The sequence below is a fragment of the Mytilus trossulus genome, chromosome 13 (assembly GCF_036588685.1).
Source record: "Mytilus trossulus isolate FHL-02 chromosome 13, PNRI_Mtr1.1.1.hap1, whole genome shotgun sequence".
Lineage (NCBI taxonomy): Eukaryota > Metazoa > Mollusca > Bivalvia > Mytilida > Mytilidae > Mytilus > Mytilus trossulus.
This window is the reverse complement of record NC_086385.1, coordinates 31,980,844-32,008,307: the sequence shown is the minus strand read 5'-3', so window position 1 is coordinate 32,008,307 and position 27,464 is coordinate 31,980,844. Positions and strand designations below refer to the sequence as shown.

General features: G+C 34.2%; 1 protein-coding gene and 1 long non-coding RNA gene across 2 annotated transcripts; both read right to left on the bottom strand.

Moving 5' to 3' along the window:
- LOC134694687 (uncharacterized) lies at nt 1-4,479 on the bottom strand. The gene is made up of 5 exons (XM_063555730.1): nt 4,294-4,479; nt 2,428-2,549; nt 1,744-1,908; nt 994-1,040; nt 1-105 (listed from the first exon to the last, which is right to left on the bottom strand). The coding sequence occupies exons 1-5, from the start codon at nt 4,365-4,367 to the stop codon at nt 52-54; spliced, it is 462 nt and encodes a 153-aa protein (XP_063411800.1). The 5' UTR covers nt 4,368-4,479; the 3' UTR covers nt 1-51.
- Nucleotides 4,480-7,646: 3,167 nt separating this feature from the next.
- LOC134695398 (uncharacterized) lies at nt 7,647-17,083 on the bottom strand. The gene is made up of 4 exons (XR_010102748.1): nt 16,924-17,083; nt 14,206-14,303; nt 9,652-9,728; nt 7,647-8,386 (listed from the first exon to the last, which is right to left on the bottom strand). It is a non-coding gene; the product is annotated as an uncharacterized LOC134695398 (long non-coding RNA).
- Between the last annotated feature and the right edge of the window lie 10,381 nt (nt 17,084-27,464).

Below are 27,464 nucleotides of genomic sequence, written 5' to 3'. Positions count from 1 at the left end.
GACATGAAAACATTTTTTTATTTTTCCATTTTATTATTTGTTGACTTTAGATTACTTTCCGTGTCCACCTCCATGACCATGCAAATGTTCGTTTGCAATAAATATCTGCAATAGAAAAACAAATTTAACATATTAACCTTACGTCATTTGCAACACCCCCGCCGTAACCATGACAATGGAAATGTTCTTTGTCAATAATTCAACCAGCGAACCGCAAAACAAACGAGGTGGCGTGGCAGCAGCGGACGTTCACAGGGATGAATTTATGTATTGGGTAAGTTGAAATAACGATACAAGTGTCTATATACGTTTAGCAGGATCTTGGAATTTATGTAAGTGAAAGTTACAATAAAATATAGAATGGAAATGGGGAATATGTCAAAAAGACAAAAACCCAACCAAAAGGCAGAAAACTGCCAAAGGCCACCAATGGGTCTTTTATACACCGGTCTTTTATACAGCAAGAAAATCCCGCAACAGGAGGTGTGCTTCAGCTAGCCCCTAAACAAATAGGTGTATTAATTCAGTTACAATGGACGTTATACTAAACTCAGAAATAAGTACATTTCAAAACAAATGATAAATGCAAAAATGTCGAATATTAGCCATGTTTGCTGAGTGTTAAGTTTTAAAAAAAAAACACATCGATGAATATAATTATCACATGTTTTTTTCTCTCTTTTATAATGCATATAAATTGGTGTATTCAAATACAGATTCAGCAGGGTGAAACTAACCAAATTCATAATTAATCATTCTTTAAAAATGTATATGACTATTATTGTGCATGGCTCTTTGGTCCTATAATAGATCTTCGCGTGTTCCTGTACTTTAATCCCTTGCTTTTAGAGCATGCTTTTGTGCGTTCCTGATGAAGGTAAATCGATTAATTGAAAAGCGCTCCGGTTGCATATTATCTAGCAAATGTTGTTTTTATAGATTTGATGGTGTGTGTCTATGTTTATGTGAGTAGAAGAATGAAAATGCACAAACCACAGTCCAGTAGTCGACGAATTCAGTGGGAGTAACACATCCATCACCTAAAAATGAAAATATAAAAATATACAATTAAATTGTAGACCTTAGCAACAAGAAAGTAAAATTTTAAAAGTGTCGTCACGGTGTGTGTGAATGAGTATGTTAGTGTTTGGATTATCATTTGTGTTTAATGACAATAGACATTCGTCTTTCCAATATACAACGATTTTAAATCATCCAAAGTCTAAACACCATGGTAAATAAAGAACAACAAACAAAAACAAAAACTGCAACAACAAGTTTATTTGTCATAAAAGACGCTCCCAAGGAGCAGAATATTCGCTTGATTAATTCATTTAAAAATACAATTATATTAATTATATTAAAAACCTTATCATTATATATGAAAAGAGAGATAACAAATGCAGGGTAAACTAAACAGAAACCATCAACAATAAACAATCTACCAACTAGTTTATTTATATCCCAGTAGCAACTACTTCTGTACATGCATAAACATACATGATGCAGTAAAATTGGTACCGTTAACGTTATTACTGTCTCGTATATTTCACTTCATATGTAATCTCTAGTTTCAAGTGTACGTTTTTACAGAACAAATAAACGTTTGATTTGCTTAGAACGTTCTTAACAATGAAATGTGAACCAATGAAAAGCATGAAATTCATCTTGGGGTACGAACAATGCAATTACCCACAATCCTTTAGATTCTGAAAGGGTGAAATATAAAACATAATAACTTACTATCGGCATCAAGTTTTGCAAAATATGCATCATAATCGTGTTTTTCCAAGTGGTGGTCACCATCTAAATCATAATCATCGTACAAAACGTGAGCAAAATCATGAAGTTCAGGATTAGTTGCTGTAATATGAACAGTGTACTCGTGTCTGCTTACGGTTCCACTACCTGAAAAAAGTATGTGGTTTAGAATTTATGATTGTTACTTAAACAATATTTTTACTTTTGTTTTATTTTTAGGGGAACAGGACATTTTATAAAAACGGTAGTTTTCTGTCGTGAAAGACAATGACGGGAGTCAACTTAGGTCAGATCATGTATTATTCATGTTTGAAGTTGCTATCTGAATTTTTAAAAGATATTTTCTTAGTGTGTCTTCAGTTTACACTCGAACCGTAAAGAACAAACACGTGTTCAGATTACACTCACCCTCAGTATCGTAAGCAACAAACACGTGATCAGTTTGCACTCACTATCAGTATCCTAAACAATAAACCCGTAATCAGGTTATTCCCAGAATCGTAAAAAGCCCACATGATCAGTTTACACTTACCATCAGTATCGTAAACAATAAACGCGTGATCAGTTTACATTCACTATCAGTATCGTAAACAACAAAACACGTGATCAGTTTACACTCACTATCAGTATCGTAAACAACAAAACACGTGATCAGTTAACACTCACCATCAGTATCGTAAACAACAAACACGTGATCCAATTCACTTCTTTCGAAGCAGGCGTCATGGTCAGTATCCGATGTTAAAAACATACTCATGGCGGTTTCATTGTATGGTTTGAAATTGATCCTAAAATATGCAAGAAAAAAGAACACTTGTGATATGACAATATTGAGTTTTTATTTATGTGTCTAAAGAAACAAATTTGCGGTGTATAATTGTTCACTTTTTTCAATTTAAAAAAAAAAGATGACAAACTTTCAGTGATATAAAAATATTATTTGTACTTGTAATACTAACACTAAGTATTAGAGGAACCTCTATGACCGTGTGGAAAATTAGAAACACTTAATTGTCACTCAAGTCGAACGCAACTTACCACAAGTCTGTTTAGTAGTACTGGTGAAATAATTTACAATAAAAGTAAGTTTATTCAATGTATTGAATATTAATTCGTATATTCACTCATGAATTCGGTATCTGACAATTACGAAAAATGTTCACACGAGTCAACTCATCCCTGTGACGATGCTGACCAATCGTGAAGTCATTTGGAAAAAGTTTCAGATAAGAAATGTGGTTGAATATGAGTTGGACAAATGAACTGTTGAGAACACTACAATATGAAGGGTGTGGGAGTATTACAGCCGATTGCATTGAGTGTGTAGGTGCAGGTAATGTCTGTGGTTAGCTTGCCTTTTAGCTGGACCGTGCAGTTATTATTAGATACGGTAGGACTAGACTACTTCGAAAAGAGGGTAGTTTACATATTAACCTAACAATGACTTCATGGTTCAGATAACAAGCAAGCTAACCAAAGACATCACCTTTAACTTCACACTCAATGCAATCGTCTGTAAATTCTACTCAGAGTTTATCTATGAATGACTATCAGAAGCAGAATAAACCAAATTTAATCCAGATATTCTACACACTATTGTAACACAATAGATGAATCTCTGTCTTCGATCTTACATGATTTTTACGGCTAGTTGTTGAAATTTCTTTGAAATTTGATATTCAGATATTCAAGTATCATCCCCGTTCTAACTGAATCATAGGGGGAAATTATCGGTATTGAAGTCGTCCATTTGTTGTTGTTTTTTCTGGACTCTTTGCCTTTATTATATTGAACAGTTTACACTTGTAATACTCAATAGCAAGTCCAGTTACCTCTTTAAAAGTAAAATGCTTTAACAACTGGTCAGCTTTAAACTGTCTTACATTTAGTCAAGTTGTACTATAATAAATTATTATTATCTGCCAAACGGTCATGTAAGTCTTTAAAATTGAAATACATGAAGTCGACAGTTTTTTCAGTCCAGTATCATGAGTATCTAATGTAAAATAAATTACTGGACAGTTAGTGAGGTTAGGGTATTTGATTGATATTGGTATTAAGAAAAGACACAATTTGCTAATTGTAAAAATAATAATGCAGAATAAAAATCAGAATGGAAATGGGTAATGTGTCAAAGAGACAACAACCCGACCAAATAATAAAAACAACATCAGAAGGTCACCAACAGGTCTTCAATGTAGCGAAAAATTCCCACACCCGTAGGCGTCCTTCGGCTGGCCCCTAAACAAATATATACTAGTTCAGTGATAATGAACGCCATACTAATTTCCAAATTGTACACACGAAACTAAAATTAAAATAATACAAGACTAACAAAGGCCAGAGGCTCCTGACTTGGGACAGGCGCAAAAATGTGGCGGGGTTAAACATGTTTGTGAGATATCAACCCTCCCCCTATACCTCTAACCAATGTAGAAAAGGTAATTTTAAGATTCAGAGTTGATGCATTTAATTTCATAAAACTCAGTGCACATGACCTCATTTTACAAATAAGTACTTGTTAATACTCACTGCGCAGCAGAGGAAAGTCCCAAGACACAACAAACAACAAGGAAATACATCATTGTGAATTCTACGTTTGACATAAACTAAATGTAACGTATATTATTCACTTCAGGCTTATATGTGAAGATCGTGACGTACAGTTCGTCTGACCTAATAGATACCAGAACTAATTGTATAGTCTCTTATGGTACTATGTAACAATGGTGTCTTAGTCACGAATTGAGAGATAAGACATTTGGTTTCTGTATACTGTGAAACCTAGATAAACCGAATCGTGCATAAGCCAAAAACCTGATTTAACCAAACATGCTCTTAATGTCAGGCATATTGCATTGTGTGCGTCGTGAACCTGATAAAACCGAACATTGGCCCAAACCGAACAATTATACCTAAAGTCTCGAAAATGTTCATTTTAGGCAGGTTTCACTGTAGTTATGGAACTGTAAATCTAAGTGGGAAATAACGAGTCCAAAGTTCTTGGTATATTATAAAAACACTTTTTACACTTCAATATATATACATCATGTACATAGTTGAAATACTTTCTCTAGCTTAGTGTAGATTCCAAAAAAATATTTGTTCTGCATCAAATATGGTTCTATTAAATTTAAGTGGGAAATAACTGAATAATGAGTCCAAAGTTCTGTGTACATTATAAAAACGCTTTTTACACTTCAATATATACATATTTTGAAATAATTTCAAGCTAAGTCACATCTTACGTGTATGCAGCCTCTACTGCATTCCCAAAAAGTTATTCGTACTGCATAAATATGGTTCTTGTTTAAACCGAATCTGTTCAGGACTTAAGATTTTGTTCGGTTTTGGCCGATGTTCGGTTTTATCAGGTTCACAACGCATACAATTTGAAATGACGGGGCTAAAGAATATGTTTGGTTATTACAGGTTTTCGTGTATGCAGGATTCGGTTTAGCCAGGTTTCACTGTGCTGTATTATTGTTTGAAAAATAGGTATAAATTTCAGACATATTGTTGTACATATATGTTGGTATATCTATTTTGTGGTCTGTTTTTGTCAAATAGTTCTTCACGTGTTTTGGTACTTATATATCTTTATTAGTCATATATTTGGCTTTAAGCATTCGTGATGATGGACGATTGGTAAATCATGATACACTCTCCGGACACATATTATTTATAAGGTATAATGTTTTCAATGTCGCTTTACTTTCAACTAGTTCAATAAGATTTAATAACCAGGTTAGACATGCACATGCAGTTGTATTTATAACCACCATATTTATTACATGAGGTCACGTATAAAAAATTCTTACACAGAAGAAATAGTTCTGTAAATTAGTTGTATTTTTAGGTCACTTTATTGGTATTCTAATTTAAAGAAGCTACATTTATGAAGTAGATTAATGTAGAATTTGACCGTGAACTGATAAGATGCTGATGTGCAGTGGCGGTTCTTTGGTGATGTGATTCATAAGTAATCCTCGTTTCTATCTTTTTTTTCTCTTTTTTTTTTGGGGGGGGGGGGCTTTCTTACTCATAAATAAAACCCGGTTGATGACCTTGACACTGAGTCATCCACCTTGTCACTCAGTTTCACATTCTTGTATTGTGACATCATCTCCTTCTCATACTCACTCTTACATCCTCATTCTCGCTCATCTAGTCTCACTTTTCTCATCCACCCACTCTCACTATCCCACTCACACGCTATCCATATCGTGCTCCTTCTCCCACTAGCTTCACTCCATCCACCTCGTTCACTCACTTTCGCCCGCTGTCACTCTCGCGCCGACGCTCACTCTCACGCTCCCTCCCTTTCTCGACCACTCTCACTCTCACGCTCTCTCCTTTTATCGCTCTCTCTCTCTCTCTCGCTCACACTCACTCTCGCGCCGACGCTCACTCTCACGCTCTCTCCCTTTCTCGCTCTCTCGCATTCACCCGCTGTCACTCTCGCCCACTCTCATTCTCGCGCCGACGCTCACTCTCACGCTCTCTCCCACTCTCACTCGCGCCGACGCTCACTCTCACGCTCTCTCACTCTCTCTCCCTTTCTCGCTCTCACTCTTGCCCACTCTCGCACACTCTCTCCCATTCTCACTCTCGTCCGCTCTCTCGCTCACTGGCTCACTCTGACTCTCGCTCACTCTCTCTCACTCTCGCTCACTCTCTCACTCTCGCTCACACTCACTCTCCCTATCCTATTCCTATCCGTCGTGTGGAATAAACAAGTCCATGTATCCAGGAGAACACCACTGCCCACCAGTATCCGATCGGCACCCTCACCTTCAGACACACGTCATTAGGAGAGGAGCAAAACATTTCATTGGACGTGAAACATATTATATCAATACAAATTTTGTATGCTGTTGTATTTTTCCAATTAATTCCTTGCAGTTTAATCTTCATCAAGGAACTGCATGTTATTTTGCTATCATTTGCTATTATTCACCTTTTGAGTATAATTGGCTATCATTTGCTATTAATCACCTTTTGAGTATAATTGGCTTAAGATGTTTCAATTGTTTAATAATTGAGAAAATTACAACTAGACATATTAAGGGGTGATAACTATAATTGATTTATTTTCTAATGCAAATGAGGTGAGAACGTGTTATTAAAAATACGTGTAATTAACCTCTCCTATCGTGTTCGAACTGGTTCCTTGATATAAACTAGTCAAAAACCATCCGATGTCCTGACAGCTAATTGTCTTCCATAGTGATAATGTCTTCCGATTGGACTTAGTTTGCTAGATGTTTGTTAAAATCTCGACAGGCCAATAGAATGTATGTCATTTCGTATGGCCATATGAATCCTAATTGGTAACTTGTCATTTTAATTAGTGTCATCAATTGACCTAAAGTTCCCAACCGTTCCCAAACCTTTCCACAGCAGCTGATCATGAGTTCATCCCTGTTTTTTTTTTTTTTTTTTTTGTTGTGTTGGTTTTTTTTTTGGAGGGGGGGAGTTATTTACGATGTTGTTTGTAGTTCTTTGTTGACAAGTATGTGTCTCCTCGTCTTAAGACTGTTAGTGTTTGTCTACGTAGAAGTCTGTCTTTCGTCAACATATTCATCATCTAATATTGTATTTGCACTATGGTACATGTGTTTCCCCCCTTTATCGTCATTTATGTTCTTCTGGTATAATGATAAAAAAAAAGCAGAACTTTTAATCAAACAGACGCAGTACTCAATATTACAGAACCATATATTAAACAAACACATTATTTAACATTACAGAACAGACGCAATCAATGCTAAACATAATATAACTAAAGAAACAAACAAAAATACTTTCAATTTTAATGTCTTTAATAGTTTTGATTTCAATACAGAACGATCTTATTGGTTATTGATTAAGAAACCTATCATCTTTCAAGTCTACATCAAACTGTGGCTTCATCGCTTTTTACCACAGTTTTCATTTATTGATAAAATAATAGCTTCAAAAAATCAAAAATATGAACGGTGTACTCTACTTTTTAATGAACATTTCATTAATTTTACTTTTAGCTTTAAAGACGATTATTTTCGTCTTGCTCAGATTTTGAACTAATTCTAGTTTTGTTTAATGTGGTGGTTGTTCCTTAAATTTATCGCCAACTTATTTCTCTACTATAAGTAACTGAATATTTTTAAATTTTTAAGGTAAATAAAAGATATTCACGGATAAATTGATATTTTATTTTTTTCCTATTTTTGTCTGCTTCATTTTAAAATACTACTTTATCACTTATCAAAATAATTTATTTCCCCATAGCCTTCAACTAATTTATTTTAAACACAATTATTGCCTTGTATCGTAAACATGGTAAAGTTTCAGTTTAGTATAAAACGATTAAATATTAAATTTTCTGTTGCTGTTTTTTTTATTAAGAGTTCCACTTTTTTTATTTCGGTTGTTGAAGTGTTTGGTTTTTACATCTTATTTCTGCAATGAGCTACATAAATGGCAAATGCGAGTAAATTTTTTGTTTTACATTTTACAAATATTTTGATGTCCGTCTTTTTAATCACACCCCGGTTTAACAAATGACACAACTAGCTTTCCTGCAAGTTGATAATTCTTTTGGTTCCATGCCACGATCAGCTTGCCGTATAACCTCAATCAGCTGAAACATAAAAAAATATATAAGTCGTATTTCAGCAATTTATTGATAAAGAGAGACAAACATGTCAAAGGGATATTCAATGTTAAAACTCAAAAACAAACTAACCATATTATGGCAAAACAACAACACAAAGACCGTACACAAAACATTTAAACATATAAAAAAAAGAACACCTTAAAAAAAAACGGAGGGAATCACATTCTTGTGCTCTGAAATGATGGTCTCGTCTTGCTCAATGTCCGACTACCGTAACTGAGTTTTTTCTTTGTTTTATTAAAATTGCAATAAGGTACACTCGACTCCAATCTTAATTGACTAGGATTATCAGTTTTCCTATCGAAGGTCGGTGGTGTTTTTTGCGGACACTCTGGTTTTCTCCACAAATAAAAACTGGCCTCCACAAAATAGCCAAGTGGTGCTTAAAAGTGGTGTTAAAACACAGAAAATGAAATCAAATTGCAATGCATGCATCAGTTGAATGGTTTATATCATCTCACCTACAATCTTTATAAACTAATATCTACTTGTTAATTGTTCAGCTACCGTTCAACTGTTTGTGTATAGACTGGTGGATATGTTTAAAGAGGGAACGTTACTTGTGAAACGAAAAGCAACCTTGAATAACTGCCGCTATGCGTCTTCTTTGTATGCACATAATGTATTTAGTCATGTTTTTCTATGTGTGACAATTTTTTCGTCTGTGGCCTTCTAATCGGTCTATTCCTATAGGAGACAGTGACCATTGAAATCCATTTATTTTCTGTGACAATCAAAATTATTTCTGGTTTTTTTTTTTGCTATCCCATCCCCTTATATGTCCATGGCTAACAAGTATCACTTAAGCTAGCTTATTAAATCGGGAATTGGAATGAAAAAGACTGTATATGGCCAAGTGCCTAAAATCTTCAGTAATCTACAGGACATTTGCAAGTGGAGCAGGATTTGCTTACTCTTCCGAAGCGCCTGCGACCATCCCGGTTATTGCATGTATTCGTGTTGCTCGGTTTTCGGTTTTCTCTGTTGTGAATAACAAGTACTGTTAGTCTCACTCTATTCATCGTTTTTCGTTATTGAATATCTCTTGTATATTTTGACTCCCTTTACATGACTTTAGTTCCTAATTCTATCGGTTTATCTATATTCAGTTTTTTATTTATATCTAAGGCCACCAAATATTTTAATCATACGGACCAGTGAAGTCCAACACTAAAGATTATTTAACACAAACTTGGACTACTAAACATGATAAAAGAAATCTAACTTACATCCTCTTCGATTGGCCAACCTTTCAACTTCAGTTTAGAAAAAACCTCTTTATCATTGATCGTAATTTCAAATGCAGCTAAAGAAAAATATATATATATATATCATGTGTATAAATTAAGAAATAATTGATACCAGCTACACTTTATTGTAGTTTTAACATGGGTAGGCATTATATTCGTGATTATTTTTGCCAGAGCGATAGCGAGGGCTAAAATAACACGAATATAATGCCTACCCATGTTAAAACTACAATAAAGTATAGCTGGCATCAATTATTTCGATTCTGATTAGGACAATTACGGTAATATCTATGTTCGCTGTGTATAAAGTGTACGGTATTTGTGTAGGCTCTTCCATCAACCTTCCTGTCGATTTTTATCCAACTAGTTCATACCAGTTTAATTTGGCAAAGTTGTATAAATTTCTAAAATTCAAAATTGAAACAGATATTAATAAATTAATTTATTAACTAAAACAATATTTGTGTCACAATAAAACAGAAAAGTTATATTTCAACAGTCTTTTCCTTTGAGGTCAATTTCTGACACGCACATTTTCAAGTCAGTCGTCAATGGCGGTGGACGCACAAGGAGAATCGGGTAGGTCTTTATTTACTAAATTAATCGTAAATATTCCGCCGGTTAATATTGTAGCATTGGTAAATATGTTCATATCTGATAGAGGATTTCTTGATAAAGTTGTGCTGACATTCGAGACTTGGCAGGAGGGGCCCTTTGACAGAAATCCATTTATACTTGCGGTGGCTACACCTTTTAAAGTTGATCAAAGGGCAAGGAACAGGGAACATGTCCGTATAGAGACATTAACCAGAGGTCTGTGTTACAAACTATATCACAAACGATTACTTTTAATGTCTGAGTAAATTTGATTCGCATTTACTGGATTGTGTCAGGATTTATTCTGCAATATTGAGAGATGGATAGTGTTTGAACTGAAAACTCGTATCCAAGGCTTGTAAAATATCAAGTGGGTTTAGATTTTAAATATTTTATTAGCGTGTTTTATATGGAATAATTGCTTACCAAATGAACAGTGAAACGTTTTTTTAGATTTTAAAGATACCAAGGACAGTGTTTTGAACAGTAAATGCTATTGCGAGGGCAGGAGTGTTTTAATTATAGTCTATAACACTATGTTATATGGAGATATAATAGTGATCCGGCTATGAACGATTGGACTGTGTAATATATATAGTAAACTACGTTTACATGGTGATGGATTAGTCCGCATGCTGTATATATGTTACTGTTATATAAATCATTATAATAACTACCTACGTATATTGATTTTATGAGTGCCCCGTGTGTAAGGGTTAGGGTGCAAATAAGGGTGCAAATTGGAATTACGCTATAGAAGCGAAGCTCCTGCTAGAGGAGGAAGATAAAGACTAGGTAACAGGTAAGGTAGGGGCACGCCTTTGTGCATCTGACGATTTCAAATACTGTATTTATACATGAGATTAAAATTAATACTGGGTGACAATCTTGTTGCATTTGTAAAATGGATTGGAAACCTTGGTGGTATATTGGTAATTACGCCTATTTGCTTTTATAGGAGAATGGGGTTCGATTCCCTGCTAGGGTCAATCCATTTTATCAGAAACATGAAACAATTTTGTCATTTCAGTACAACAGTAATTATAGTAACCTATTGTGTGAGCCAAGGCTCCGTGTTGAAGGCCGTACTTTAACCTATAATGGTTTAATTTTTAAATTGTTATTTGGATGGAGAGTTGTCTCATTGGCACTCACACCACATCTTCCTATATCTATTCTTTATTTTATATTTTATCGTCGGAACATATGTTTCAATGAAATTAATATACAATGACATGCCTTTTGAGAGATGAAACGTGTTTTTAGGGAGAGGGGTTTTGAAGTTAGAACAGCCAACATGGACGTTGCTGTATCTAGGTCAACTATTTTCAATTACGAATTGTAACACATTGTTGTCATTGTTAAAGTATTAGTAACAAAATGTGTATCATTTTAGTGTTTGAAAGTGTTTTAATTTAAGGAAATACATTAAATGCATACCATTTTGACGAAATTCATTTTTCTGCCGTAGTCAATATACGCATGTGCAAACTAATTTTATTGGATAATAAAGTATGGTTTCTTTACAAAGCTAAAGCTGCACGTCATATTAGAATAAAGAGTATTACATTGATACACGACGTGAGTTATCGGATTTATCCAATCGTGATACATGTAGATAAATTATCAAATTTAAAGTCCTCTCCGAGGCTCGGACTGAAAAATTTATAATAAAACTATCGAGATTTGATAAATCCGATAATCCACACGTTACTATCTTATGCTAAGTTTCTCTAATGATTAAAAGATAAAATTTCTAAACTAAAAATCCCCTTCGAGTGCCTTGTACTTTCTTCGAAGTTGTCAATTGCTATTAGAACATTTTGATAATATCATGTAGCTGAGAAAGGTTGTGACCATTTCACTCAGCCAATCATCATCTGAGATCACAGGCAACAATACATTGATTAAATTGTTTTATACAATGGTTCCGAAAGGGATATATTTCCATAGAATTAGAGGGATAAGATGTGTTATGTTTGCCAGTGAAACTCCTCTCCACCAGAGATTAAGGTAACTGACATAAAATTCGAGGTTTACAATTATAGGTCACAATACAGCCCTCAGACAATGAATAAAACCCATATACTACATAGTTATCTATAAACAGGCCAATAGATGGCAAACGTATAAACATTCCAGCGTGAAAACTTACTAGGGTTATTTTCAAGACAATGAACGAAAAACCCAATATGATATACTGCATTATATTGAAGTTATGGGTACAGATGATAGTAAATTAATTCTAAAAATCTTTCGCTATTCATCTTACTCAATATTTCTCTTTGATCTCTCTCGAAGATGAGGGTCGTTTTCCCTGGCATTTATTTCAAACTTTAATTCGGATTATAATATTGTCATTTATAGAATAACAAATTATTTTCCCTTAGGATTTCTATCTTTCCATTTGAAACAAATAAATTATGATATGTGGGAAAAAGTATAAAATTACATCTATCAGGAACCGCTTCAATTTTAAAATTCACAAGTTTTAGTCTTGTGGTCTTTTGATTGAAAATGTTTGATAAACTAATTTGAAAAGTACAAGAAAGGGATAATTATTTAAAAATGCTTCAAAAACGAGGAAGAAAATTGCACTTGTCTTGTTAGGGGATGTACAAGTACAAATGTACGCTGTCAGTTACGTCTGGTTGGAAAAGGAAGATTATCTGTTATTTATAATATTCGACCAACATTGCAAAATTGATTGATTGATTGTTGGTTGCTTAACGTCCAGTGGCAAATATGTCATGCATATTCAGGACGAGAACCAGTTCACAATAAATACAATAGGTAGGTCTTGTCACAAGAGAGGCCATCTGGGATGATGATCGGGGAAATTTGGACTGCCACTGGAAAATGAGGGTATACTGGATAGGGACAGAAATTTTGCCTTGCAACAGGCCACCTACGGACCCCTCAAAGAGTTGTTACAAGGGTTCGTAACGTGCAAAGACTTGGCACTCTCTTTACACGAGGCATCCGATGCAAAATTGCAAAACATTTGATAATTGATCTAATACTTAATTCATGTACGTCCAAGATAAACTTGAAATATTTGTCAATGGACAACAAGAAATTTTGTCGTCAACAAATAATGTAAAACGGTATCGGTTCTTATTTTGTAATGTTACACCAATGTCCCAGGTTAGGGAGAGGGTTGAGTGCTCACAAACATGATTCATTTTTTTTAACATAAATAAGGCCGTTAGTTTTCTCGTTTGAATTGTTTTACATTGTCATTTCGGGATTGACTATGCGGTATGGGCTTTGCTCATTGTTGAAGGCCGTACGATGACCTATAGTTGTTAATTTCTGTGTCATTTTGGTCTCATGTTGACAGTTGTCTCATTGGCAACCATACCACATCTTCTTTTTGATATTAACCCCGTTATAATGTTCAAGTGCATGTCACAAGCCAGCAGTTTCCGGTTCAGCGGGTGTTGTTGGTTGGTTTCTGTATTTTATAGTTTACGTCGTTATCATTCTAGTTTACAGTAAGTTTATTATGTCTGCACCAACGGAATATCTCGTCTCGCAAAAAAAAAAAGATAAAGGAGAACGCCTTTAAGCAATTTGTTTACATCTACAAGTATTTATCAATATTTGACAGAACAAAACCGAAAATATCAAGACACCTTTTGTGTAAAATTCCAAGGTTTATTGCTTAGGTCTAGGATTTTGTCTTGCACTTCACATCTCCAGATATTGCATTATTGTAAATCTAAGGTAAAGTGAAACCTTTCTGAACCCAACCGCTTCGGGACTTGAGATTGTGTTCGGTTCTGGTAAAAGTTTGGTTTTATAATCAGGTTCATTACAAATAAAACTTTATATGACTTGACTTAAAACATAGTCTGGTTAAGACAAGTTTCACTGTATATAATTTTTGTCATATATATTTTCCTATATTTCTATATTGTAAACTATACGTACTTCTGCGACCCTTTGACCCTACGACGTCAGCACCAGGTACCTCGGCAAGGATGCGCCCGCGAAGCGCCTCATACTTGCCTGCGTAACCTCACCCGCTACTGTAAAATATATGAAATGAGATGTTAACATACATGTTTTCATAAGTATTTTTAAAATGGAGATAAAAAAATCTCATTGTTGTCAGTGCATGAAGTTAATAAATATAATAAGGAAATCATTACTTTTTTAATAAAAAAAAACAACTGGCAATACTTTTATATGCATTCGCAAAATATTACTTCCTTGCATTGTTTTCAGGATAAATTTAAGATTAAGAATCATAAATCAAATTAAATAAGAATTAGAAAATAAAGATATTTTATAGATGACACTTAAAGTTACAGCACTGCATTTTCCATAAATATGTGGTTCATTTCAATAAACGATTGATTGACCAGTGGCAAATATTTCGTGCATGTTCAGGACGAAAGTAAATTACCAATGCATAAGTCATGTAGTATATGCGAATCGCGATGAAATGCGGGACATTTGGACTTCCACTGGAACAAGAGGGTGTGCTTGTAACCAACTTATTTTCGCAACACAACGGTTTAATTTGACGATTTTCAAACTACTTGATGTAGTCAAATAATGAAAGATCCTAATTTTACATATTTGCGGCGATTAATATAAGAGTAATGATTTTACTGACGAACGTCAGGAGAATAAATCGCTAGCTGAAATTAGTTGGTTTACTGTATTGGATAGCGACAGCAATTCAGCCACGCAACAGGCTACCTTAGGATCCCTCAGAGTTGTAAAACGGTGTAATATACTATATACAAGAGCCTTCGGATTTAACTTTTCAAGATCTTTCAATTATTTTTGCTTTACTGCCGGGTGAAGATTGCTAAAATTATTACCACTTTAAGCACTTATTGGCTATTTCGTAGAAACTAGCTGTTTTAATAAGGAGTAAAAAAAGGGGGGGGGGGGGTAAATTGAAGAGAACAACAGATCCTCAGCATAAAATATTTGCCAATTTATATTGGAATCTAAAACATCTGCCATTTGCGGATTCACAACATGAGTGTTCACAACCTAGTGGTATAGCTTCTAGACCACTTGGTCACCAAGATGCCTGATTGTCGGGAGAAGACACAGATATGACAACATGTCTTAACCCCCCTAATGGTGTTCTAATAAGTATTTCGAATAAAAATAGAAATTTAAAATAAAAAATATAGAATTACTTCCCATTCAGGTTTTATTTGTGAAAAAATATTAAAAAATATGTATAATTGTTTCAAATGTTATGTAAATAATTAGAACATGAAAATATTTTAAAGACTAAACTTAAAGTTCTGCATTTTCCATTTAAATGCAGATGTAGATATAAGAAGATGAGGTATGAATGGCAATGAGACAACTCTATATCCTAGTAGTTACTATTTGTAAAAGTAGCCCATTTTAATGAATTATTGATTAATATTTTTTTACGTCCAGTAGCAAATAGTTCATGTATGTTTAGAACGAAGACACGTGTATAATGCTTTAGTCCAGTGATAGAGGTTGATCGGGATAAAAATGCGAAAAATTCGGACGGCCACTGGAACAAGAGGATATATTAGGATAGAAACAAAAATCTAGCCTTACAATAGGCCCCCAGGAGTTCTGCAGTTTCATAACGTGCAGAGATCGATGCACTATCTATACACGAGGCATCGGATTTTAAATCCCGATATAAAGGAGATACGGTTGTCTCTTCACTGCAGGTCGGAAGATCGATTAACTGATTGTAACCCTGAGGTCGTTCTTGTGTCGGGGAACATATAACTTTAGAATATAAAATATAGAATTACTTCCTATTCAGGTATTATTTGTGAAATTAAAACTTGCTGTGTCATGATTATCTGAATAATCCTTTATATGTTCACAGACCATTTTATAATATAGCATATACTATGTGTTTAATGTATTATATACCTTTAAAAATTACTTAATCAGAAAAGAAGTCTAGGTCATGCATTATATATCGATATTTATGAAAGTTTTCCATTTGTGTATGCTTGTACTTAACACACAAGCCAAATTCGCTATTGATTTTATGATAAATTGATATTTAAGGTAAACATGGTAAACGACTTAAATTTAATAAATAATAATGTTTTTAAAATATACATAGAATTATTAGAAAATGGAAACGGGTAATGCTTCAAGGAAACAACAGATGCCGCACTTATTTCCGAAACATAGAAATGAATACTCGCATTGATACTATACGTGTTGCTTAATCAAAATAGTAACACACACTTCTTTCTTTATTTATTCAAAAGATACCATTACATAAGCTCTGACATGTTTATCAGTGGTACATTTTGACCTATCAGACGATTTCTTTAAGTATAAACATAATTTTACATGTATTTTTAGAAATGGGACCTACATCATTATATGTTTTAGACCGACATAATTATAGATTCAATGCCAGGTATTATGCACATTGCTTTTTCATTTATCTGTATAAAGGAAGGGAATTATTTTCTATAAAAACTTGGTCAATAACAATAAGGACATATTTGCGTTTGACGTTTAGCAAACACCAATCAATCGATCTTCCTAAACTAAATTGAAATTCACCTGAAACTATTTGAATGAAAAAATCAATATCACAGCTGAATCCGTTTAATTTTAAAAAAATCTTAAAACAATAGATGTGAATAAAAAACAATAACATACCAGTACTCTACGTGAACTTTGACGCCCATCTTTATTTTTTCTTTTTAGTTTTCCTGATACACAGATCCTCCTGTGATAGTTGTGGTTATACTTATAACAGGTATAATACAGGTAGATAGTTTGATAAAAATGCTTCGTCATATACTGATTAAATATAGTTGATACAGATCTAAATATGTGACTTATATTTACATAGAAATTATCACAATTCGACCTTGTCGCGGATAGTAATTTTTATTAAATTGATAATTTTGATTGGTTTATAAATTCGATAGTAATATTTGCATTTTAATCTTAACGAAATTTTGATTACTTTTTCTTGCAAGTATTGAAGATGTATAATTAGAAATAATTATTCAAAAATAGCATTCAAAATTGACAATTTCACTCTTCAATAGACTCATTATTTTCATATGAATCCCCAGTCCCACTAGACCACGATTGCACCACGCTCATCGCGATCTAAAATAAATTTAGATCATGGTGAGGTCGCGGTATGAGCGGCATGAAAATGTAAATTTTCGTTGCTTTCACGATGCCACTACGTCCTCATTACGCTTCTACAACGATCCCGCTACGATTATACCACGTTCTCACCGCGCTTAATCTGCGACCTTACTACGCTTATCGAGATCTTTCTACGCTCGCCACGTTCTCACTACGACCATACCACGAGTTATCCGATTGCAACACGATCTTACTGCGATTATATCACGTTCTTCCCACGATTATACTTCGTTCATACCGCGATCGTACTACGTTCTCAGCAATAACATCAACATCGTGTTCCATGTTAAAAATATAATACAGTTCCATTCCTTCTATTTCTGATTAATACGTAGATTTCTCGGAAACAATACAGTCATGCCACCAAAATCTACTAGAACACGTGGGCGTGGTGGCAGGGGTTGATGTAGAGGCAGAGGGAGCTAAGTAACGAATCCTAATCAAGCAGAGATGTCGGACCGACCAATCCAACCTAAATTACAACCTATTTCATAAAGCTCAAATGACCATATGTTAGTGAACGATAGCAGAGATGACACAGATGTGTCAATAGATATAGAAAGATGTGGTATGAGTGCCAATGAGACAACTCACTATTCTAGTAACAGTTTATAAAAGTAAACCATTCTCGTCCAAGGTACGGCCTTCAACACGGAGCCTTCGGTCACACCGAACAGCACGTTATAAAGGGCCCAAAAAAATACTAGTGTAAATCTATTTAAACGGGAAAACAAACGGTCTAATCTATATAAAAAAGAGAAGCATGGTTGAGCCGTTAGAGCAAATGGATAATAATATTCAGACAAACAAAATGTAGGGATTTTTTTTTATATATTTCATGTAAAACATGAAAATGAGAATGATGGTCGTAGTGTGAACGTAGTCAGGTCGTGGGAAAAGCGTGATGAGGACGGCAAGGGCGTGCTACAATCGTACTATGGTCGTGAACAGCGTTGTATAGTTGAAGTGGAAACGTAATTGGGTCGTGATGAGAACGTGATGGTCGTAGTGAGGTCGTGAAAACGTCGCTGTGAGATCGTAGTGCAATCTCTCAAATTAGAATCACGCTTTCGCTACGATTGTACAGCGACATTTGCGATCTCACTACGATCTTAGTGCGCTCACACTACGCTTCTACTACGATCTGATTTGCCACGACCGCACCACGATTGTTTTGAACATGTTCAAAGATGGCCACGATCTTCAAGATATTGAAGACCTCACCACGATCGTGATACGACCTTACTGCGATCTACTCGATCCTACTACGATCATTAAAATTTGCATTTTTTTCACAGATCGTAGTGCGATCGTGGCGTAGTGGGACTGCGGTATTACCGACTTTTGACATTAGACTGTTTAACTTTTCGACAAGTTACTTTCGCTGTGGTTGGACATCCTGGTACTCGGCCAAGTAAGGGCTACCTAAAGAAGTGAACTCAAATACATACTTTGTATGTTGCTCTCACTTGAAAGTGTACCAGAACGTGTAACTGGCAAAGTCTGTTACCTGTCTAAAAGATATGAACTGCGGAGTCATAAGTCTGTATTATAACGCAAAAAATAGTCTTTATTTGTCAATATTTTGAAAAAGTTTGAAAAGATATAAAATGTAATTACTTTGTGAGACAGGTGCGCATTATGCCTGCAGTAAAATTATCAGTGGCGCTCTGATAAAATGTTTTCTTTTAAAAGGATGGGTACTCTGCTTATGATTGCAGTTCCTTACAATAATTTTATCCCTCAAAATGAGATCGCCACGACTTTTACTATATTTTACTATTGACTACTGGTTTCAAATAAAACTACTTATTTATGTATCTCTCCTAAGTCAGGATCCTGTAATTCAGTGGTTGTCATTTATCTATGTCTGTCATATTTGTTTTTCTTGAGTGTTGTTTAACCATTGTGGTGACGTCAGCCTATTCATGTGCCGTGGATTCTTTTTCAAGAATCAACGCTGCCTAACTCAGTCGCTGAAATGATCTCACCATGTTATATACATTGCTTCCTTTGTGTGCCTACTTTCATTAAGTTTGAATTGACTAATTTACTATTTCTGCTCACTAGTGGAATTGTTTAATAACTTACCTATACATTTTGAAATTTCCATATGCCTTCTCTGGGAATCGAACCCGTCCATGAATTCTGTTATATGTTAATGATATCAACATTTCCATGAAACCTCTGGGCTACCAATCGGTTACGATTTAAATGTCTAATTTTAAACGGATATATCATGTTAAGGAGTGTTATTTGCGAAAAATACCAGTCAAGAGAATGATAAATTTCGCGAGCCGTAAGGCGAGGGAAATTCATTATAAAGACTAGGCCATTTATTGGTGCCTATACAGTATTCGTTTTTTCTTCAATTGTTGAACGCCAGTCGCTAACCTATACATTACATTCCGCTAAATAGATGAAAGAATAAAAAAAAAGTCAGCCTTTGTTCTCTATTTCTAACCTCTGGTGATATATGTCTATGACACGATTCAATGAGGAAACATTCACTGACAGGTATTTTTTTTTTAAATATTTGATCTAATTATAGAACTCTCAAATTATTGACTCACAATTTTAGTCTTTCATGAACTTAAATAGAATGTGTGACCGAAATATGCATACCCATCCTTTATAGTGCCGTTCAGTGTGCAAGTTTGAAAAGTAACTTCCGACTAGGACAAACAACCTATCAATATATTTTTTCTAGATTTTTGAAGTTGTCATTATTTATTAAAAGTCTCATATTCATTACACTTCATATCTAAATAGGTATTGTATCACTCTCGGCTAAATCGGAAAAGATTTCAAGCAAAAGCAAAATTAGAAAACTCGGTTATATAAACCTATCTGTCATTAAGATATAAAAACGTATTGTTTATATTGTTAATCAAATCTTACAGTCATTTTAGTGTTCAATAGCCAGTGTTCATTGGGTTTTATAGATATTGATAGATCTACCACGGTTGTTTAAGACTAACAGTTGTCTTGTTTCATTGTTGTAAGATAAACCGATCGGTATATTGATACCATCTTCTGCTGTCAAGACAATGTCATGTTTCTGTCCATCATTATATATTCTATGTATGTTGTTTGATAAATATCCTGTTACATACACATCACCACGGTCATCTACAGCTACACCCTCAGCATGTTCCAGGTGAGGACTGTTGTATATCTCACGTTCTTTTCCATCTGAAGAAACTAGGAATACTTTATCACTATTTAAGTCAGTACAATATACATCACCATCCTGACTAGCACATATACCATAAGGATCAAATGTTGTTTGTATTACTTTATGTACTTTACCATTTATATCTACAATTGTTAAAGTGCGAGGTTTATTTTTACCCATATCTTATCGTTTACACTGGTGATTCCATAACAGTTTCCCTCAACTTTAATGGTACTACCAGGCTTCAATGATATCAGGTCGATTATCTGGATACCTGCTTTACCAACAGATACTACAGCATGGGTTTTGCCATATAAGCTGATATTGTATGGTGTATAATCCAAATCAATCATGCCAGAGTTCGATCCATCAAGTTTACAAACAAAAAGATGTTTATTCATGTTGTTACAGAGAAGTAATCTATCGTCAGGAATAAAGCATCCACTGTTTATACGTACTCCGTAACCCAATATCGTGGTCTTGAATGAATGTGTCAGTGATAACTTTTTTTCGTCTCTAACGAGAAACTGACCTTGTTGATCAATATCTAGTACAGTCATTTGTACTTGAACATTTTCTTCCGTTATTGAACCCAAGTCTGGGACTAGTTTCTTAATTTTCGACTCAGATTCCGACGTTTGATATTTAGGTATCGGAACAGTAGCTGTTTGGATTTCTCTGATTTTTAATCCTTTCTGGTAAGTTTTGTATCTAGAAATTTTACCACTTTGAATAAATGAACTTATGATGTTTGTTGCTTCAGTGAATTTAGATCACTTTTCCATGTAGACAGCGAGTCTGAGCTGGATTGTATGCTCTTTGTATTTCGGGACATACTCTCAGTACAATTATACCTTATGTATTTCTGCTTTTAACGTATCGAAATGAGCAAGGACTTTCCGTTTGATTTCATACACCCTTGTCTTTATTTTCATACGACTTTCTTTTAGATCTACAAGTGTTTTCTCACTTTGACTCCGTCTGTCCTCTTTTACTTGACATAGGTTTAAAATCCTTCAAATGATATGAAAAGAAAAGGGAACTAAGTAATTAACAAATCAATCTACGTTTATCTTCGAAAAAAATAGTAGCTTAGAAAAAGAAGTAAACACGGATACTGAAAAGTACTGGCATAGACTGAACAATGCTGAATATTACTAAAAGAAGTTGAAAATTTAACAATTACTCAAGAATATGCCCTAGTTTTTGGTGGGGTTCTTTGGTTTTCTATGTTGTGTCATGTGTATTATTGTTTGTCTGTTTGTTTTTTTCATTTTTAGCTATGGCGTTGTCAGTTAATTTTCGATTTATGAGTTTGACTGTCCCTTTGGTATCTTTCGTCTTTCTTTCAAATAATAGAGATAATTCTTTAAATCAGTTATGCGGTTGTAAAAGGTAACTTTTGTCAATATATTTTAAGCATTTTCCTGAAACAGATGGAAAATAATGTTTGTAACCTAGAACCTTAGAATGTATTTATAAAAATTGTTAACACAAACGTATTCAAGATTTACCATGTACTGTATGCAATTATTACTGACAGATCTGATACTAAACGTTCGTTGGCAAATGTTACAGACATATAATTTAATATGCTATATTATGAGACTTGCTTTGTGTTAATTTGCAAATTTGAACTTAACCGAAAAAAATTTCACTGAGAACATTTGTTTCATCTAGGACTTAAAAATCAGCCGCATTCACACGAGATGATTTGTTTTTCCATTCGATTAAGAAAAGTCCTTTCCAAATATTTAAATCTGTCCTACCTTTTATTGTGTTTGCACTGTATAATCCTGACCTTCAAATTTTTCAAGATTATCTAAATTGTAAAACCGCCATCTTGGTTTCTATGAAGATCTTTTATTTACATAACATTCGTTACTCTTAATATAATTGGCATTGAATGGGTACAATTTCCCGCGCCTTTTGAATTGATACATTAAAGATGGCTATGACTCCGGGAGACCCAGACTGCACGTGCAACTCCACAGCAACACTTCCGGTTAAAGCAATGTCGGATTCAACCATACCAAATAGTCTTGGATTATGTGAAGTTCAGAATTACACAGTGCAGACTCAATAAAAGGTATGACAGTAGCTGATTTTTGGAATGATATTTGATTTCGCTTATTAATTGTTTTTATTTTGAATGAATGCGGTCGTTAGTTTCCAATTTTTCAAACGAAACCCTGGTCCCAATTTTACGCGATGACAACTATAAGCGAGCAGAAAATTCAGGCCTTGAAATTTGATCCCCGGAGCATCTAACCAGGAACCTTTGCGTTGGTAGTCCTATGCACTAACGAATTCACCTCGGATTTGCTCTCATAAATCTTAATTATGTATACCTTCATAACACATTTAACAGTGTGACGACTGGAAAATCGGATGCCATGTATTTTGAGTAAAATTGAACTTGTAAAATTTAATGGTCAATTGGTCAATTGTTACGACTATTCATGTTATTGTTAATTTGTTTATCTAAATAAATTGAATAATACGTGACACGGTACGACATCTATGTGTGTGTGGTTTTTTTATCTAAATCAATATAAAAATTCAGGACACGGCACGACATCTATATTTATCTATGAGGCCTTTTATTATTTGAATTACAAACAAGTACTTGTGCAAGTGGTATTAAACATGATAGATTTTTATCATAAAGTTAAATATACATGTTATAAGAGGAAGAAATTGTTTTGATGAACTCTAAACATTTTGATGAATTTATTATACATCAGTATAACGTATGTATACCTTTTTAAATTACACTGAGCATGTAAAGTGTCCAAGCATAACATTTTAAATGTGTCGTGACGAACGTGACTTTAGATACTTATGAAAAGAATACGTATTTTAGATAACAATGACAATGCTCACACTTTGGGATGAAAGGCATAGAACTAAGATTTGTTCCGAACAGACGGATTTTTCTACATATTCTACGATAAATCAGTACTACGATTGGATATCTTTACATAAGTGGTAATATGCATATTAGCCTGAGTATTCAAAAAAACGTCTAATTACAACGTGGGAAGAAATACCGATATAAAATTGATGATCTTATAGTCCATTTGCGAATTACCAATTTGATTATGTTATTACCCTCTTTGAAACAAGTTTCTTTCCTTTGATAAACATATTTAGACGTTTTTAACTATTTCTAATGTAAAATAACTATTGGTATTTAAAGTTCCAAGCTGAACAAAGAATCTACAAAAATAAATGTTAACACGTTGTGCACAGATTAAATAGCTCTTCGATGTCAATTGAATTTATCCTTTTTCAGGAAAGACCACACATAAAATGGATATCTCATTTCAAGGTCAACTTTAGTATAACGCTTTGCTCATTGTTCAATGTTTTAATAGCAGACTTGTTTTTGTACGGTTACGAATCACAGTTTATGACTAAACTCAGTAAAGACCCGTCGAAATTGCATTTAATTGATAAATTCAACAACACTTACCGTTATCTTGATGATATTTTCGTTAAATAATCAAGAATTTTCTCAATATACTGCTGAAATTTACCCCAAGGAACTTACTTTAAATAAATCAAATGTATTCGGTAATAACTGTCCTTTCCTGGATTTTGATATTTCGGTTTTAAACGGGAAACTACACACTAAAATTTACGACAAAAGAGACGATTTCTAGTTCCCTATTGTTAATTTTCCATTTTTAGATGGTGATGTTCCTTTGGCACCATCTTACGGTGTTTATATTTCACAACTTGTTCGCTATGCCCGTGTCTGTTGTGACGTTTTTGATTTTAACGAACCCAACCTATGTATTACTGGTAAATTGTTAAACCAGGGATATCGTTACCATAAATTACTTAAAACCTTTACTAAATTAGTTGTTAGTGGCTTTGAACTAGCTGTCAGATAACTGCGAGTACTCTCAGATCTGTAAACTGTGTCTTTTTGTGTCGGGATGTATAAGTACCCGGCCACGTCCACTTGTATTTTTTGTCTATCTGATGAGTTATGCCTTTTTCAACTGATTTTTATAGTTCGTTCTTATGTTGTACTGTTATACCACTGTCCCAGGTTAGGGGGAGGGTTGGGTTCCCGCTTACATGTTTAACCCCGCCATATTATTTATGTATGTGCCTGTCCCAAGTCAGGAGCCTGTAATTCAGTGGTTGTCGTTTGTTTATGTTTTTATTGTTACATATTTGTTTTTCGTTCATTTTTTTACATACATGAGGCCGTTAGTTTTCTCGTTTGAATTGTTTTACATTGTCTTATCGGGGCCTTTTATAGCTGACTGTGCGATATGGGCTTTGCTCATTGTTGAAGGCCGTACGGTGACCTATAGTTGTTAATGTTTGTGTCATTTTGGTCTTTTGTGGATAGTTGTCTCATTGGCAATCATACCACATCTTCTTTTTTATATGAACCTCATCAACAAACGAAAACCACTGTTTACTTTCTTTTGTCTTTTGTTCTTCTCTTTTAAACGGGGTTGGCATTGTCAGTTTGTATTTAACTGCTTGTTTTTTACCTCTGTATTTGAATATCACTGCGTTTTGTATACTTTGTTTTGTCTTTCAGTCGGTTTTTTCTCCATATTACTTTGGCATTTTCAGTTTGATTTTGACTTCTGTGTTTTTCGGAATCTATCGCCTTTCTTTTTGAAAGGTGATTTTATTGTTGACAAATATACTTCATTCCCTTCTCTGCTGTAATTGACCAATTTTAAAGTTAATTTGTATTATAAACACAGAATAAAAGGCAATGGGACATCATTGAATCAAACAATATCATACTATTGAAAAGTGGCTATATATATACAATGTATATACATAAGAAAAGGATACCTTGAGAAACATCATATCAGAAACTATTCTTGAATTCAATATTTTATTTCAAATTGTTTCTTTTCGACTTATTCATATTCCCTCCAGTCAATGAAGAAGCCAGCCAGAACATGATGGACGACCATATACATTACTATGAATGTATCCATCACCGGCATATTTGGAATGGACGCGTTCAAAGGCCGAATCGCCTTTAGTAACGTTAGCCACCACCGTCCAACTTACAGAGCCATCATCGCCATTCTTTCCTCGGAGGAAGGTGACCCCATACACAGCGTTGTTTATCATGAGTTCGATGGGGTGTTCACCGTTCATAATTCGGGTAACCCATATGAACACGTAAACTCCACTTCTTGGTGCAGTGAAGATTCCTGTCACATGATTATAACCGTTTTCAACATTGGTAACGGAGACGTCATATATCAATGTATGATTGGTAACGGAGACGTCATATATCAATGTATGATTGGCACTAGAGTTGTTTTCTGGATTGGACATATATGAATAGAAAGCAACAAGTCCATCGCTATCAGTGTTATCTTGTGGTAAAAGAAGACGCTCTGAAAATGAAAGACGTGTAGTTTGTAATAGAATGGCGAACCTAAACCTCGAACAGCATCATGCGATAAATATCTGTTTGCATCCAATCTAAACAAATCAATATTCAAATCTTATCATTCTGTTCCTTTTTGTGTGATTTTGAATATCATAAGAGTTTCCCTCTTTGTCATTTTTTTCTGAGTGTATTCAATAACAGAACAGAGATCAGTTAAGAAAAAAACTGAGTTATGCCGCTTGGTGTGACAAAGAAAAAAATGGAAAATTAAAACAAATAAAAATGGAAAATCACACAATCACTTTTTTTTTTATTTCATTATAATAATATGAGTTAATATGTACTCTATATTCGGATTTATTGTCTCTTCGACCTATTTCCAATTTCCATTCTCAAATTATTAAAAAACATACTTTTGTATTATTTCTGAGTCTATTATAATATGTATCAAAATATCAAAGTAAAGGTGTTCAAAACTTATCTTTCCGAGAAATTGCATTTAATTTGGGATCAACCATTTCTTTAACGATTCCATCAACAATTTCACTATTATAATCCGTATGTTCATGCTGATCCACATTTTCGTGTTTAGAAATAGTACTGCTTTTCGCACCATTCTCCTTCGATTCGGATTGCTCAATTACTTTCAAACGTCGTTCCAGTTTCCGACGGAATTCTATGTCAGTTTTCTTATCGCTCATTAAATCTTGAATATGGTTTCTTTGGATAGTAACTTTTGTTTCTAGATCGTATATCCGGGCAATTTGTTTTTGAACGACATTATCTATCTTCTGAACGGTGTCGCGCAATTCTAACATTTCTTTATATATTATTTTCAAATCAATTCCGTCGTTTTCGAGTTTTCCGTAAACATGGCTTATTGTAAGACAAAGACACACAAAACTGAGACACATTTGAGAATCTTTTTCTATAGAAAAGGTGTGGTATGGAATTTGATAGTATTTATCTCGGTCTGAAAGTTTCGATTAAAATGAACCTTGTAAATGAACTTTTCATATCTCTGTTCAGGTGCGTAGGATCCAAGGCGAGGATAGACATTGCTCCCCTCCTCTCAAGATATTGAAAAAAAAGAAAATATTTGAAAGAGGACACTGACTAACGTCCTTAACCTACACATACGAATATAAGCATATGTTGGATATACATCAATGAGACAGCAGCCAAACGAAGAAATTAATTGAACTACAAAAGAAGTCAACTACAGTACTGGTCTCTAAGAGGTGTCTTAGACTATACCAAGCGCTAAATGATCCTGTTCTATATATGAAATATTCAAAACTTATGAGTCGAAAGAAGCTGACCAGCAAAAATACAGACTCGAAATTACTTCATATTCAGACGCATATTAACTCCCGGTATCTTCATGTTTTATATATTGCATAGTCACATGTTCATTGTTGAAGATCGAAAAGAGAGAAGGGGTTGCCTACCCTGAATCACAAT